Below are 15,954 nucleotides of genomic sequence, written 5' to 3' on the forward strand. Positions count from 1 at the left end.
TGGTACGCTTTCCTATTTACGCAAAGTGAGCAAACATAGCATCCAAGTTTACACTAAAAGATTTAGCTTTTTCCAAAAAGAAATACTGAAAAAAAAAAAAATACTATTAGCACCTGCTTTTTTGGGTTTCTAGTGCTGCAGTTTCATGCGAATTTTAGATGAACTAGTAAAGAAAAATAAAACATGAAAGTTCCTTTAAAAAAATATCGATTTGTAAACTATTTAAATATTATCTAAAAATATTTCAAGATATCAAACTTGAAAAAGTTGTCCATGTCGAAAAAAATTTATGTCTATTAAATGTCTATTAACAGCCTTGTGATTAAATGTCTATTAACAGCTTTTAATGAAATGTTTTCATAGCAATTTAAGAAAATTTCCGAAACGGTTTGGCATTTTACAACAGTTCTTACACATGCTTTACTGTTTTTAAAAAATTTGAAGTCAGCAAAATGAGGACAGTTTTCAAATTTTGTTTTTTGTAGTTCTAGTTTTATGTACCATAGATATTTTTTTAACGCTGTAACATTGTACTTCATTCTTAGGTTGATTCTACAAAAATTCGTCAGCTATGTTCTCAGTTTGGTACGCTTCTTCATTTACGTATGGTTGGTGACATAGTTTATGTTTGTTATGAGACTGCTAGTCAAGCACAAGATGCTTGCTTATCTCTCAACGGTAAAATTGTTCTTAACAATCAACTCACTGCTGAAGTTTCAACAGAATCAGAATGCTTTCAATTTATTTCAAGTGCTGAGATAACCCCTCAGCCTTTTTCTAATATTTCATCATTTGGTGGAATGTGGGCTTCTACGGGTCAAACTATATCAGCCCCGCCACTTCCTCACATCTATTCGCAACAAAACTTCCCAGCGGCATACGTTTCTCCCAATGCTGTTATGAACGGTGGGTTTAACCAATGGACCATGGGAGTAGCCCAACCTCTGTTTTCGAACTCTAATCAGCTCTGGACTGCCGCTCCACTTCAACAAACCTCGAATCTTTATCAATGCTTCACTCCCAGTAGTTGGCACCCTGCAGTTTCTTCGGATGTAACCCAGATTCATGCTTCTATGTTTAGTCCTGATATTGATCGGTGTTTACCTAGTGAATTACTTGTGAAATGCAAGGAGCCTACTTCATGAAAACGGCAGGATTTTAAGAGATGAGCATTTTACTGAAACCCTGAAAAACGGGTATCAACTTGTTTATCTGAATCTAACGTATTTAATGATCTTTCAATAATAACCTTCTTTGTTCTACGTGTTGCTTACAATGTTTACCCCCTGAAATACGGGGGTTTCTATGCAAAATATTTCTACAACTCTGAAACATGCTTAATAGTAGAATTATTTTCTGTTGTGTCCGTGTAAACATTTGTAAATGTTTTTAAACGAAAAATGTAAAATATCATCTTGTCTATTGAATTCGATACGTAATTAAACTCATTTCAATGGTATTTTTTATTTTAAAGTGAACAAATTCTTTCCTCAAGAAACTGAGTTCTACGCCAGATAATTATCTTTAAATAATATTTCATCATTAAAAAGACCTTTGTGCTTTTCCGTTGACCTTATACCAGGCCTAACAACAACTTTTATATTCCCAAGTAAAGATAAAATAATTTTATCCACTTTAAAAGCCATTTATATCAATTGTTATGTCGACCAAAGTAAAAAAACTCTAAAAAATGTAAATTTAAGTACAAGGTGAGGCAAAATTAACTCCCCTATTTGAAAGAGCTGTTATTTTTTATTTTGATATTAACTGTCATTATTTTTTTTTACAGTTGTAAAGTAGAGTAGCACAAAATTAATTATGAATTGATTCAATCCACAACAACGTGCAGAAATCGTGACTATTTTTATTCAAAAAAATAAGTCAGTTGTGTTAACTCAACGAGAATATTGAAAATGACATCGTAATCAATCAGCACTTGATAAGAAAACAATTCATGCTTTATCAAATCGATTTGAACAGTATTGAACAACTTTAGACTCACCATTCAGAAAGACCAAGAACCGCCCGCTATGAAGAAAATATCGCTCGTGTTCGTGAAAGTGTTGCAGAGTCACCAAAAGCATCAACAAGAAGACGTGCTCAACAATTAAACATATCTCAGCGCTCTCTTCGACGAATTTTGAAAAAAGATTTATACCTTTTCCCTTACAAAATCCAGTTAGTGCAAAAGCTGTTGCCCAGAGACCATAATCAGCGTTTGAAGTACAGTAATGTCATTTTGAATCTTGCAAGAGAAATTGATAGTTTTAGTGAAAAAATGATAATAAGTGACAAAGTACATTTTCATCTCAGTGGCCATGTCAATAAACATAATTCTCGATTCTGGGGAAGTGAAAGCCCACAAATCATTCATGAAACATCATTGCATCCACAAAAAATAACAGTTTGGTGCGCTATTCATGCCAAAAATGTCATTGGACCTTATTTTTTTGAAGACGAATATGGGCAAACAACAACTGTTACTGGTGATAATTATCGACAAATGATCCGAGACTTTTTAATACCACAAATGGAAGAACAAAGTCTGGACAATATGTGGTTTCAACAGGATGGTGCCACACGACATACAGCCAAAGAAACAATACGGATTTTGAAAGAGCTTTTTCCAGGTCGATTAATTTCTCGTTTTGGTGATTTGCATTGGCCTGCAAGATCACCTGATTTAACAGCTCCAGACTTCTTTTTATGGGGTTATTTAAAAAAAAAGGTGTACGTGAATAAACCACAAACTCTTGATCAACTGAAAAACAATATTCGACAAGAAATAGAAAACATACCGGTTAATACTCAAAAAAGTAATGAAAAATTCAATAAAAAGAGCTGATTTGTGTAGAACCGCTAAAGGCGGACATTTGATATCATTTTTGAAAATTGGCAAACAAAAAAATTTAAATGGTAAACAAACATATTATTTGAAAAAAAAAAAAAAATCTTTCATTTATTTCAAAATTGTAAGCAAACCAAATGGGGGAGTTAATTTTGTTTCACCCTGTACAAATTAACGGCAAAAAAAAATAAGCATCGGCGTTTTAGTTTTCGTCTCTCAACTAATAATATCAAATAAAGTAGCAATTACAGTTCTTTTAAGATATCACATTCTCTAAAGTGTTAAAATAGAATTCTTCATGCGTTTAGAACACTAAAGCTTTAGGTGTAGCAAGTCTACATTCATACAAAGTTTAACTTAAAAGTCGTTATCAAAATAATTTTAACGGATGTAACTGAATAGCAAACAATTCTGTGCAATCACTTAAAAAGTTGAAATAAAATAACATTAGGCATGCAATTTTTTTCTGAAATCTTGTAACGTTTTATGTCTAAATATATTAAATCTTGCTTTCAATGACTGATATAGAAGTCAAACTGTAAAAACCAAATGCTGAGGTTCAGAAAAATTATCCTTTGAGTAAGCAGACTCAATAGATATTATTTGCAGTACATACTTCCCTCTATATCTTAACGAAAGCTTATCAGTGATTCTAAAATAATGTTCACTGTAACAAACTCATAAAAATTCTTTTACCGAGTTAACAAATAGCAAAGTAAAGAAATTCATGAAAAATTCTATAGGCTGGTCAAACATCTACCATATAAATTCTCGCTACATGGATTATCAACCTAAGGTTGTATAGCAACTCGGGCAGAATCGAATTTCACAAAATAAAATCTGATGCAAAATTGTTGTGAACTTTGCAACTTGTCAATAGATATTTTAAAATCCTTACATACTTTTTTATTTAAGCAGAGAGAATACTAGAAATATTTACTTAAGGTTCAAAAAAAAAAAATTGGTGAAAGAGTCAAATTTTGCAAAATATAGCTAGAATCAAAATTTTGTAAGAACTCTGATGCAAAATAATCCTTAAAAAAATCTAATCCTGTCATATATTATTTGAAGTCATAGACTATTTGAAGTATCTTTTCTACCTCGTACATTTTCAACTTAACAGTTGCCTCTCACATACCAAAATCATTCATCGCCTGAAATGATATTCACACATGTTCAGCCATTTAGTATTGCATAAAGAGGGGCCGCCGAACATCATATTGCTTCTTACAGTTATAAAAAAAAATTAGAATATAGTAGCGAAAAGTTACCATTTAAAACAAATTGCAAAATCTCGAGGATTAAAAAACTGAACGTTTGGAGAGACAATATATTAGTAAAAATGCAAGAGTGTCTATGCTGCTCCACCAACAGAATATATTAAAAAAAGAGGTCTGTGGAGAGCACGCACCAATAAATTGACCATTAACAATAAAAAAAATAATTAAGTTACAAATACTACATTTAACAACATCCACATACAATAATTATATAATAAATATCACTTTCAACATGCTTCTTTCAACATGCTTCTTAATAAATAACTTTTTAGTATCAATTTTAACACAAATGATAAACTTCGACCACTGAAATTCATGCTACTTTTTATATAAACATCTGGCGAAATAAATGATTATAAGTTGGCTTATAAAGACGTTTTTTAAAAGTACCGAAATTGGCGACAAATGCACAGAAATGCTTAGAATTTGCTTGTAATGTCAATTCTGTGATTGTTTCGTCAAGCCTTTGAGCCTTTCACGAGATTTCTTTGAACCTTAGGACATTTTCTGTTGTAACCAATCAGGCTGAGCACAAAAATGACAAAGACAATCAACAGAGAGGCTGGCAAATGCCGGATTTGGCGACAAAACACCGTTTTTGGTCAATTTCCATTAAAATCTGACGAAATAGGGCCAAATGAGAAAGCCTTTCACGAGATTTCTTTGAACCTTAGGACATTTTCTGTTGTAACCAAACAGGCTGAGCACAAAAATGACAAAGACAATCAACAGAGAGGCTGGCAAATGCCGGATTTGGCGACAAAACACCGTTTTTGGTCAATTTCCATTAAAATCTGACGAAATAGGGCCAAATGAGAAAGCCTTGAATTTGGCAACCTTTGGCCCAACTTTTGACGTTTTGTATGGAAATTGAGCCAAAAACGGGGTTTTGTTGCCAAATCCGGTGCTTGCAAACCTTTTAGTTGACTGTCTATGTCATTTTTGTGCTCAGCCTGATAGGTTAAAACAAAAAAAAAAGCGAGACTTTCAAAAGAGCTTTATGAAAGTGGCCAAAATCGTGAAATACAGCAAAAATTCGTTAGATTTGTATGGAAATTGACCAAAAAACAGCGTTTTGTCGCCAAATCCGGTACTTGCCAGCCTCTCTGTTTATTGTCTTTGTCATTTTCGTGCTCAGCCTGATAGGATACAACAGAATATGTCCTAAGGCTCCAAGAAATCTCGGTGAAAGGCTCCAATTTGACGAAATAATCACAGAATTGACATTACAAACAAATTCTAAGCATTTCTGTGCATTTGTCGCAAAAATCGTTACTTACCACTAAATTGCTTGATGCCCTTGAGCATTTTATTGCTCAGCCTGACAGGATACAACAAAATATGGCCAAGGGATCGAAGAGGAGTCGGTGAAAGCCTCGACTTCGGCCACATTTCGCCCAAATTTCGACGTATTCTATGGAAATTGAGCCAAAAACGGGGTTTTCTCGCCAAATCCGGTACATGCCTGCATCTCTGTTGATTGTCTTTGTCATTTTCGTGCTCAGCATGACAGGATACAACAAAAAAGGGTCAAGGGATCCAAGAGGAGGCGGTGAAAGCCTCGAACTTGGCCACATTTGGCCCAATTTTCGACGTTTCGTATGGAAATTGAGCCAATAACGGGGTTTTGTCGCCTAATCCGGTACTTGCCAGCCTCTCTGTTGATTGTCTTTGCCATTTTTGTGCTCAGCCTGATAGGTTACAACAGAATATGTCCAAAGGCTCCAAGAAATCTTGGTGAAAGGCTCCAATTTGACGAAATAATCACAGAATTGACATTACAAGCAAATTCTAAGCATTTCTGTGCCTATGGACATATTTTGTTGTAACCTATCAGGCTGAGCACGAAAATGACAAAGAAAATCAACAGAGAGGCTGGCAAGTACCGGATTTGGCAACAAAACCCCGTTTTTGGCTCAATTTCCATACAAAACGTCGAAATTTGGGCCAAATGTGGCCAAATTCGAGGCTTTCACCGACTCCTCTTGGATCCCTTGGCCCTATTTTGTTGTATCCTGTCAGGCTGAGCACGAAAATGACAAAGACAATCTACAGAGAGGCTGGCATGTACCGGATTTGGCGAGAAAACCCCGTTTTTGGCTCAATTTCCATACAAAACGTCGAAATTTGGACCAAATGTTGCCAAATTCGAGGCTTTCACCGACTCCCATTGGATCCCTTGGCCATATTCTGTTGTATCCTGTCAGGCTGAGCAAAAAAATGCCCAAGATCATCAAGCAATTCAGTGGTAAGTACCGATTTTTGCGACAAATGCACAGAAATGCTTAGAATTTGCTTGTAATGTCAATTCTGTGATTATTTCGTCAAATTGAAGCCTTTCACCGAGATTTCTTGGAGCCTTTGGACATATTCTGTTGTAACCTATCAGGCTGAGCACGAAAATGACAAAGACAATCAATAGAGAGGCTGGCAAGTACCGGGTTTGGCGACAAAACCCCGTTTTTGGCTCAATTTCCATACAAAACGTCGAAATTTGGGCCAAATGTGGCCAACTTCGAGGCTTTCACCGACTCCTCTTGGATCCCATGGCCCTATTTTGTTGTATCCTATCAGGCTGAGCAAAGAAATGCCCAAGGGCATTAAGTCATTCAGTGGGAAGTTCCGAATTTGGCGACAAATGCACAGAAATGCCTAGAATACTCGCTAATCCTCATTCGGCGATTTGGAATTAAAATGAAGCTGAAAATTCGAAATTAAAGTAAAACATTTCAATGAGAATTAACAGCTATGAAACAAAATTTTACCAAAAACTGTATTTACTTGATACTTTATAATGTTCCAATTAGTTTATAGCTTAATACCTATTTATCTTTAGTCTTTTTATTACATTTCCGAAATCCCTAGAAATTTTTGACAAAAATCCCCATATTATGGGATCAACAATTTTTACGGGATCCCGGGATTGCCGTCACTACCCAGAGAACTTTGATTTCGCATCAGAACAAATATCCTGGAGTTAATCCTATATAGTAGGAGAGAATTAGCGAAAAATAGGGTCGAACCCGGACAAGAACTAATATGTGTTCTTGCAGGAAAAACGGATTAAAATGCATGATTGCATGCGGTGGCTGTCATGGGCAAGACTGCAGTAATAAAACGGTAAATTTTGTTTTTTAAATATACACATAATCTTCTTTAAATATTTTTGTTTTTTTTGGAATGCAAATATTTTTCATTTTTAGGATTTTGAAATTGAAGAAGATTCAAGTGATGAAATTGAAAACGAGAGAAATTTATTTGATGATTTGTTTTGAGAAAAGTAAGATATCGGACATCTAATTCAAGTCATAAAGTTATTTTAAAAGAATATATTATTTACTAATTTTTCCTATTTAAAATTGCGCACAGAAAAAAGTTATATTATTATGTTTTGAAAACAAAAAATATAACATTTTAACGATTTTTACACTTTTCAAACGTAAATAACTTAAAAAATAATTTTTTTCAAGTTATAGTTCTTATATAAATATTGATCAGCATAAAATTTTCGATTCAACGATACTACTAGACAATGCGGATTCTAGGACATTGACAGTTTTCTATATGCATTGACAGTTTTCAAGACACAATATCGATTCTAGGACATTACCAGTCTTCTCCATAGTTAATGAATTCAAGATGTTATTATATTTTTATCTCATTGTTAATATCATGCCAGAACCTGCAAAGAAGTATTTATTCCATAATGTTAAAGAGTTTATCATAGTCCATAAATGTAAAGCATGGTTTTAGTTTGTAGTGTCCAAGGGCTAGGGTGTGAATGCCGTCTTGTAAGATGTGTCTTTTATCATCGTTAGCGCTGAGAGCGACTTTGTTGATTTCTTCGGTGTATATGTCATGTTCATGTGATCGTATAACGTTCATGGTTGCAAGCTTTTCTGTCTTATTCATTAAGCAGTCTTTATAATCTTGATGAGTGATGTGTTTTTGAATATTCTCCATGGTTTGTTATTTTTAAAAAAAATTTATTCTTTAAAAATTTCACCACAAGGTATTGATAACTTCTTGAAAGTCAAGACCTTCATTCAATTTTTTTAAGACGTAAAGACACAAATGACCACAATAAGACGTATCACCAAACTGAACCCTTTCACTGTTATAATAAACCGGACTTTTCAAATAATCGACAAGTTCGACAAGAGGAGGCTGAGCATAAGAATCAAAACTATACTTTTTGTCTCCGTCTTTATACCAGCACACCCAATGAAATCCATCCGTGCTTGAATCTCCCGTATTCACAATTCCACATTCTTTTTTTCTTAGCTTTTTTGGTAACTCATCCCTGACAAACACGCCTTGAAAGTTTTTTAATTTTAACTGTTTAGCAGCCTTTATCAATTGAAAGTTAGTTAAAGCTTCATTAGGTAAAACAATTCCTTCTACGTCAATCCATTGAAAGTCGATCATTTTTTTAATTTTCTTAAAAAGTTTATCCGAATTTTTTAACAAGCGATTTTCATAGAATAGCGCCTAAAAAGGGTATACTATTAAAGGGTGAGTTAGGTCCGAGCAATAATCCAGATCCAATAGATTGATAGCCTTTTCCATTTTTAACAAAGAGTCCATCACCGTGAACATTTTTAGTCCATGGGGTGATAAACAATCCTTCTCCACCTAAAGTTTTTATCTTCATTCCTTTTCCATTTTTGCTCATGTAAAAAAGACCTCGCCCAGCAATTTTATCAACCATAGCAGAGCCAGCAGAAGAGCCTACACCTGCTAACAATCCAGTGGCGAGAGCAGGAACAACCTTTGTGGCAAGAGTGCTACCTATCATACCTAATAACGGTAAAAGAGCTCCGATGAATCCGCCTTCAATGGTTGAGTTGTATGCAATTTGTCTTTTGCTCAATTTAAGAGTGACTCCTTTACCAGCTTCATACGCTTTTCTAATTTTGTTCAATTGCGCATTAGTGATAGCGAGAACATGTTTACCGTTCAAGTCTTGATGAGAAAGCTTAATGCTAGTATCGGTTTTATCATGCATAGCTTTTTTAATTTTATCAGATTGACTCTGTGAGATGTTAATTTTGATGTTTTGATAATTGCTCATTTTTTATGTATTAAAAATTATTTATTTCACTTCTCGAATATGATATCGTATTGTAATATCCTCTCCACGAAAATCAACCAAATCTCCATTCTGATCAATGATACGAGTAACCATTGTTGAAATTTCAAACAGTTTAACAGGAAGATAAATCAAATGCATTGGTCTCTCGATGATTTTATAGCCTGGACTAACATTTGGATAAAAGGAGTAAATGCAATTGAGTTGGGTTCCATTAATATAGGATGATCCGATAACGTTGTTAACGATTCTGATGGTGTTAATGCTTGAAATTCTAACGATATTATCCGACTCATATTCGGAATTGGAATTTAATTTTCTTTTAGTAAACCCTAAAACTGAAGAGATGCTGTTCTCCACGTTAAAGTCAATCAAATAATTCAAACCAAGTTTAATGGTTGATTTTAAAGTATTAAGATTGATTCCAATTTGAAGGTTGCTTGGTGAGTAATTAATTTTATTTGCAATAATATAACTTCCACGTTGAGCTGATTTTATTGTGCTTAAAATAGACCTTTGCAAATACTCATTGATGTCTTTAATGTCATAGCTTCCTGATGGAATGATAATGTTCTCCCAATTAGCTCCATTGTTCATGCTGTATTTGAAAGAATTGTTTTTACTGCTTACATTTGGAATGCTGTTGTAAGTCTCAAGACCGAGAAAAGCCATTTCATAACTTTTTCCTTCGTCAAAAACGATTTTATCCAAAAAATCAGTGGTGATAACACTTGATTTTCCATCTACATCGATGATTATACCTGACATTTTTTAAATAAGAATTATTTTTTAAATTGTTTTAGAAAAATAAAAAATCATCAAACCCACTTCGATACTTTCCCTCGTTCTTTTTAGAAGAGAGATCAATGACGGCAAATCCGTGAGGTTCATTCCAGCAATGATTGCAAAAGGCTTTAAATTCTTCTATTTTCATATCACAGGAAACGTGATCTTGATAAATGTGATTAACGCTTTTTTGGTCTTGTTTAAAGAGACAAATAAAGTTAGCATTTTCTCTGATGGTATGTCTTGGAATCTCGAAATAGTTTTGAGCGAGGTAAAAGCAGTCGACGTTGGAATGTCTTCCTCGGATGTAATATTTTTCGCACTTGTTTTGATTGGTTAATTGCAAATCGTCAAAGATCATCAAATTGTTTTTGGTCGAGTCTAAGGATTCAGGTTCAGGCACATCGTCTGCAGTTTCGAAAAATTGACATTCCATATCATAATTGTCAGAATACTTTTTTGAAAGATCGTTAATAACATCTTCATGGATTAAATTCAATTTTTCCATTTCGTCTTGTACATCATCCGTTAACAAATCAACAATATCCTTTTTAGGAAGTTTATTTTCGAATGATCTTTTGAGTATTTTGTATTCAGGTTGAAATAGTGATTTTCCAAACACTTGCAAGCGGTTATAATCAAGCCATCCAGGTCTGAGCAGTAAATTGAGCAGCAACGTTGTTTTTCCGTATCCAGACTTTCCAACGATGATTCCTCGAATGCTTCTCGGTAAAAGCTTGCTGTTGTTTCTTTTGGTTTTCCCAATTTTACACGACAATTTCATCACTTCCATATTTTTTATATTAAAAAAGTTTTTATATATGTTAAAATGTACTGCGTTAAGTGTAGAAGAGAGACTGAAACCATTCACTTGAAAAACGAGATCACAAAAAACAACAGAACTATGTTGAAAGGAACTTGCAACTCTTGTGGGATAACAAAATGCAAGTTTGTTTCTGCGAATGCGCTTAGCGGAGGAGACTTGGTGGAATCGATCAACAATTTTTCAAAAAAAATAAAGCTTCCATGGGCAAAGTTTCCAGGAGAAATGCACGTTCCAGGGATGAACTTTGCAGGACCTGGAACCAATTTAGACAAAAGGCTCACTTCCACGGACATGTATCAAGAGTGGAGCAAACCGGTGGATAGAGTAGACAATGCAGCATATCACCACGATTTAGCTTACAAGTATTTTAACGACAAGCAAAACAGAAATTTAGCAGATCAAATGATGTTGAAGAAATGGATTCTATACAAAATCCTACTCAGAGAGAAATAAGCGAGCGAAAAATAATCGAACCCATCATCAAAGCCAAAGCTAAATTCGGATTGGGTGTGAGTGATTTGAAATGGACGGATCAACTTGCAGAGGAGCTTCATAAACCGGTGATTCATCATTTTAAAAAAAGAAAAGTGATTGTGAACGACATTGATGAGATATGGGCTGCTGATTTGGTGGACATGCAATCGTTTTCAAAATTCAACAACGGCGTAAAATATTTGCTCATGGTGATCGACGTGTTTTCAAAGTATGGATGGATTGTTCCGTTAAAAAGCAAAACAGGTCTTGAAGTAGCTGAAGCGTTAAAAAAGATTTTCACAGAAAGAAAATGCATTAAATTGTGGGTAGACAAAGGAAAAGAGTTTTACAACAGACATGTGAGAGCGTTGGGTGTGCAACTGTATTCCACTGAAAACGAGGAAAGAAGTTCTGTTGTCGAGCGATGGAATAGAACAATGAAAGAGAGAATGTTTAAATATTTTTCAGCCAACAATACCAATAAATACATTGACGTATTGGATGAGATGGTGAAAAATTACAACAACACAAAGCATTCTTCCATCAAAATGACGCCAGTGGAAGCTAGCGATGAAACGAATAAATATAAGGTCTGGTGGAGTCTGTATGGAAAGGATCAAACATTACCAGCAAAACCAAAATTTTCCATGGGCGATCAAGTGAGGATTGTAAAAAAGAAGTCTCATTTTGAAAAGGGGTATACGCCGAGATGGACTGAGGAGGTTTTTACAGTGTCAAAAGTTCAGTATACGAATCCGCCCACGTATAAAATCTCTGACGCTAACGGTGAAGAAATTCAAGGCACCTTTTACGAGCAGGAGATGCAAAAGACACATCAAGACATATTCAGAATTAAAAAAATCATTCGCAAAACCAAGAGAAAGTCGTTAGTCAAATGGTTGGGATATCCAGACTCGTTCAACTCATGGGTAGATAATAATGAATTGTTAAGTTTGCAAAAATGATCTAAAAATTTATTTTTAATATGTAAAATGCATGCTCCTCACAAGTTTTTTAGAAATGTTACCTCAGCAGAAGTCCACAGTTTGGATTTGCAATTAAAAATTTTGGAAGAGAGGGTTAGAGAGTTGGAGGAAAGAAGACCGAACAACATTATTGTGTCTACGAAAACGTTAGATCATCCACCTTATTTCAACGTTAACGAACAATATGAGATTTTTGCCCAGAAAGACATTAAATTTGCTGCTCTCTCACATACAATGATAGCTTTATCCATTGGGCTGAATTTGGAGAAAGGTATTGCAGTGATAACATTAATGAATAAAATTACTGATCAATTGAATTATAGAAAAAACGAAGTTATTATTTCAGAGTCTGTAGATGATGTTATTATGGATGTGAATAGTAACAGCAAACAGGACGTGGTTGTTAAAAAAGGAGAAAAACTTTGTAAGATTAGTTACATTGATTTAAAATAATTTTTATTAATAAAAAATGGAAATATTGAATGAAAAACTTTATCCAGTTCTTCCATCAGCTCCTATAGATGAAGGAGGACATGTTTATAGGCTTCAGAAAATAAGCGAGATTCAGAAAGAGATAGAGAGTGAAAAAGCAAAGCGAGTTCATCTAAGCAAAAAGTACCATCGCGTGTTTAGAATCATTTCGAATGTGGACAATGTGATGCAAGGATTATGTATAGCACTAGGTGCGACTGGAATAGGGCTTTTGTCTACGATTATTGCCAGTCCAGTAGCGATTGCGTGTGAAGGTGTGGCTATTGGCATGGGGTTTTTATCGATTGTTGGAGGTCAAGTGAATAAAAAGATGGTATTAAAAGCGGAAAAGCATGAGAAGATCAAAGTGTTGGCTGAGTCGAAATTGAACACCATCAGCGAGCACATTTCCAAAGCGTTGATAGACGGAAAAATAAGCGATTCAGAGTTTCAATTGATTCTTGGGGAGCTTCAAAAATTTAAATCCTTGATGGATGAAATACGAACCAAAACCAAAAAGGGAATAGATGAAGTTACTAAAGAAAACTTGATCCAAAAAGGACGAGAAGACGCGATTTAAACGTTTAACAATTTGTTTAAAAAAGGATCAACGTAGTCGTAAAACCAATTTATGTTTTTTTCCACGTATTTTAAAAAGATGTTTTTCTTTAAAATACAAGACCTGAATAAAAGGGATGAAATTGTGAAAGAAATTAATGATAGACGAAAGAGGATTTATCAGAACAGCATCAACGACAAAATTTCAGATACGAATTTTCAAGCTGATGTGAGCAAGCTGTTCAAGCCGATCATCGAGAGCAATGAAAAGATGATCAAAAGCCTGTCAGTCGATCAAAAAAAGAAAAGGCCTTTCGAAGTGAACAAAGTTGGAGATAAAATGTATATTGGAAAAATGGAGGTTGAAATAGATGGAGATGATATCATTGTCGGTGGTGAAAGGTATGAAGGGACAAAAGGTCTTTGGGAGCTGATGACTGAATTAACAATACCAAAGAGCTATACCGATGAAGATTTGCAAAATTATGAAAAAATTTTAATGGATAGTGATGCTATAAGATCTGATTCGCAACCGCATAAACCGAAATCATCAAGAAGACCAAAGTATCAGCAACTTATTGCTCCTATTTGGGAAAAAATGATGCGTATTGAAAAAGGTAAAAAAGGTCGTGGTGTTATTATTCTTCCAGGTGATCCTAATGCGTTGGTGGAAAAGCTTGAATTGAGTATTGCTGCATGGCATGCTGGGAATAAAGAGTCAAGAAATGTGGCTGTTGCTATTTGCGATGAGCTGTTGAGACAAGGAGAGATTAATAAAGAGGAATATAAATCGTTAATGAGGACTATTGATAAAATTATTTAAAAAATTGTTTTTATTTAAAAAATGCTCATTGTGAACAAAAGAAGATATGTGAAAAAGAACGTTGTTGGAGGAGGTGTTATTGTGGACATGATTAAAAATTTCATAAAAAGAGCAGCTGCGTCAAGTGTATCAAAAGCAACAGTGAATTTGCTTAAAAATGCTGCTACAAGTAAAATTGGACAAGAAGCGATTACAGCTGCAAAATCTGCTGGGACAGAGTTAGCCCTTTCAGCCATCTCCGCTGCTAAAGACGTGGCTATTGATAAAGGTAAAAAGACCATTGAGAAATTAAAGACTGGTTCATCTATTCAAAGTAATAAAATGTCTAAAAAGAACGCGATTCGAATTCAAGACCTGGTGAAAATGGGACAGGGCATGAAAATAGTATGAAGATAGCATTTTGTTGCGATGACTTGCAATGAGAGACATTTAAATGAATTAAATAATTTTTTTTATTATATAAAAAATGATAAGTACTGAGCGATTAAGAGTTACTGAGACCCAGAGTATGATATTGGTATTGAAAAAGTTGATTTTTTTGAGTACCTTCCAACCAATCTCGATTTAAATTCTTCAGGCACGATTACTTTTGAGATAGACTGTCAATCGATTCAAACAGTACCATCAGAGGCTTACATTCTTATTGAAGGAGTGTTGAAAAAGAGCGATGGAACCTTTTACGATGCTAAAGACAACATTGCACTGGTGAACAACGCTTTGATGTATTTGTTTAATGATGTGACTTATGACTTGTCGGGAGAGCAAGTGGAAAGAGTGATGTATCCAGGTCCAGCCACCACCATACTTGGATTGATGAAATATCCTTATGGATTTCAGTTTGCTGATGGATTAAAACAGATGTGGTATATGGATACGTCAAATCTTGTTGGAAATTCAGGATTCAATGTTAGACGAGACCACTTGTTTGCAGACACTACATCCGTTGGAGCTTTTTCGTTTAAAATTCCGTTGAAGCACATTTTTGGATTTTGCGAAACCTATGACAAAGTTGTTTATGGGTTCAGACATACCATCACCTTTACAAAGAAAGAATGCGATGATGCGATTTACAGAGCGGAGAGCGTTAGTGCAGGAATGATCAACCTTAAAAAATTCAGACTTTATATGCCTCGCGTTGAATTAGATATTTCGAAAAAGACTGATTTCATGAATTTAATAGCTCAAAAAATTCCCATTCAAGTAGCTTATAAATCAAACAAATGTGAAAGACAGCTTATTCCAGCCGGTCAAACAGAATTTACCTGGTCGCTTGGAAGAGTCACTGACAAAAGCATTCCAAGATTTATCTTGTTCGGACTTCAGACAAACAGAAATTCCAGTCAAACAGTTAATCCATCACTATTCGACCATTGTGATGTTAGCAATTTTTACGTGACTGTTAATGGAATAAAGTATCCAAATTACAATTACGACTTGAATTTTGGAGAAAAGAGAGTGGTCATGGCTTATTCAGATGCGTTCTCTTTTGATGAAAAATATTACGGCACAAATGATCTTGTTTGTCAATCAGGGTTAACCTTGCTTGAATATATAAAACTATATCCGTTGTTCTTTGTGGATATCAGCAAGCAAAAAGAAAGAGTGGCGTCGGAAACAGCTGAATTAGTGGTAAACCTTAAATTTCGAACTTCAACTATTGCAAATACAGTTATTTTTGCAGTGGTTATTTCTGACAAACTGCTTAAATTTGTTTCAGATGGAACCAACATGACTGCTGTTTATTAAGTTTATTAAGATGTCTTTTCAGGAAAAATTGAATTGACTTAAAAAAAAATCTTGGTATAATAAA

The 15,954-nt window shown here is 34.5% G+C and overlaps 1 protein-coding gene across 2 annotated transcripts in view; it reads left to right on the forward strand.

Annotated features, from left to right (window-relative positions):
* LOC145192951 (uncharacterized) overlaps positions 1–1,448 on the forward strand; it is a 41,691-nt gene extending 40,243 nt beyond the window's left edge. For both annotated transcript variants that reach the window (XM_090072328.1, XM_090072327.1), the window contains exon 19: positions 546–1,448. In XM_090072328.1, coding sequence (XP_089928454.1) covers positions 546–1,145 — 600 coding nt within the window. In that variant the 3' untranslated portion in view covers positions 1,146–1,448. The remainder of the gene's footprint in view (positions 1–545) is intronic.
* Positions 1,449–15,954: the final 14,506 nt, after the last annotated feature.

The sequence above is a fragment of the Hydra viridissima genome, unplaced genomic scaffold, assembly GCF_058129835.1.
Source record: "Hydra viridissima isolate aposymbiotic clone 2 unplaced genomic scaffold, HvirCarnegie_v1 scaffold_14, whole genome shotgun sequence".
Classification (NCBI taxonomy): Eukaryota; Metazoa; Cnidaria; class Hydrozoa; order Anthoathecata; family Hydridae; genus Hydra; species Hydra viridissima.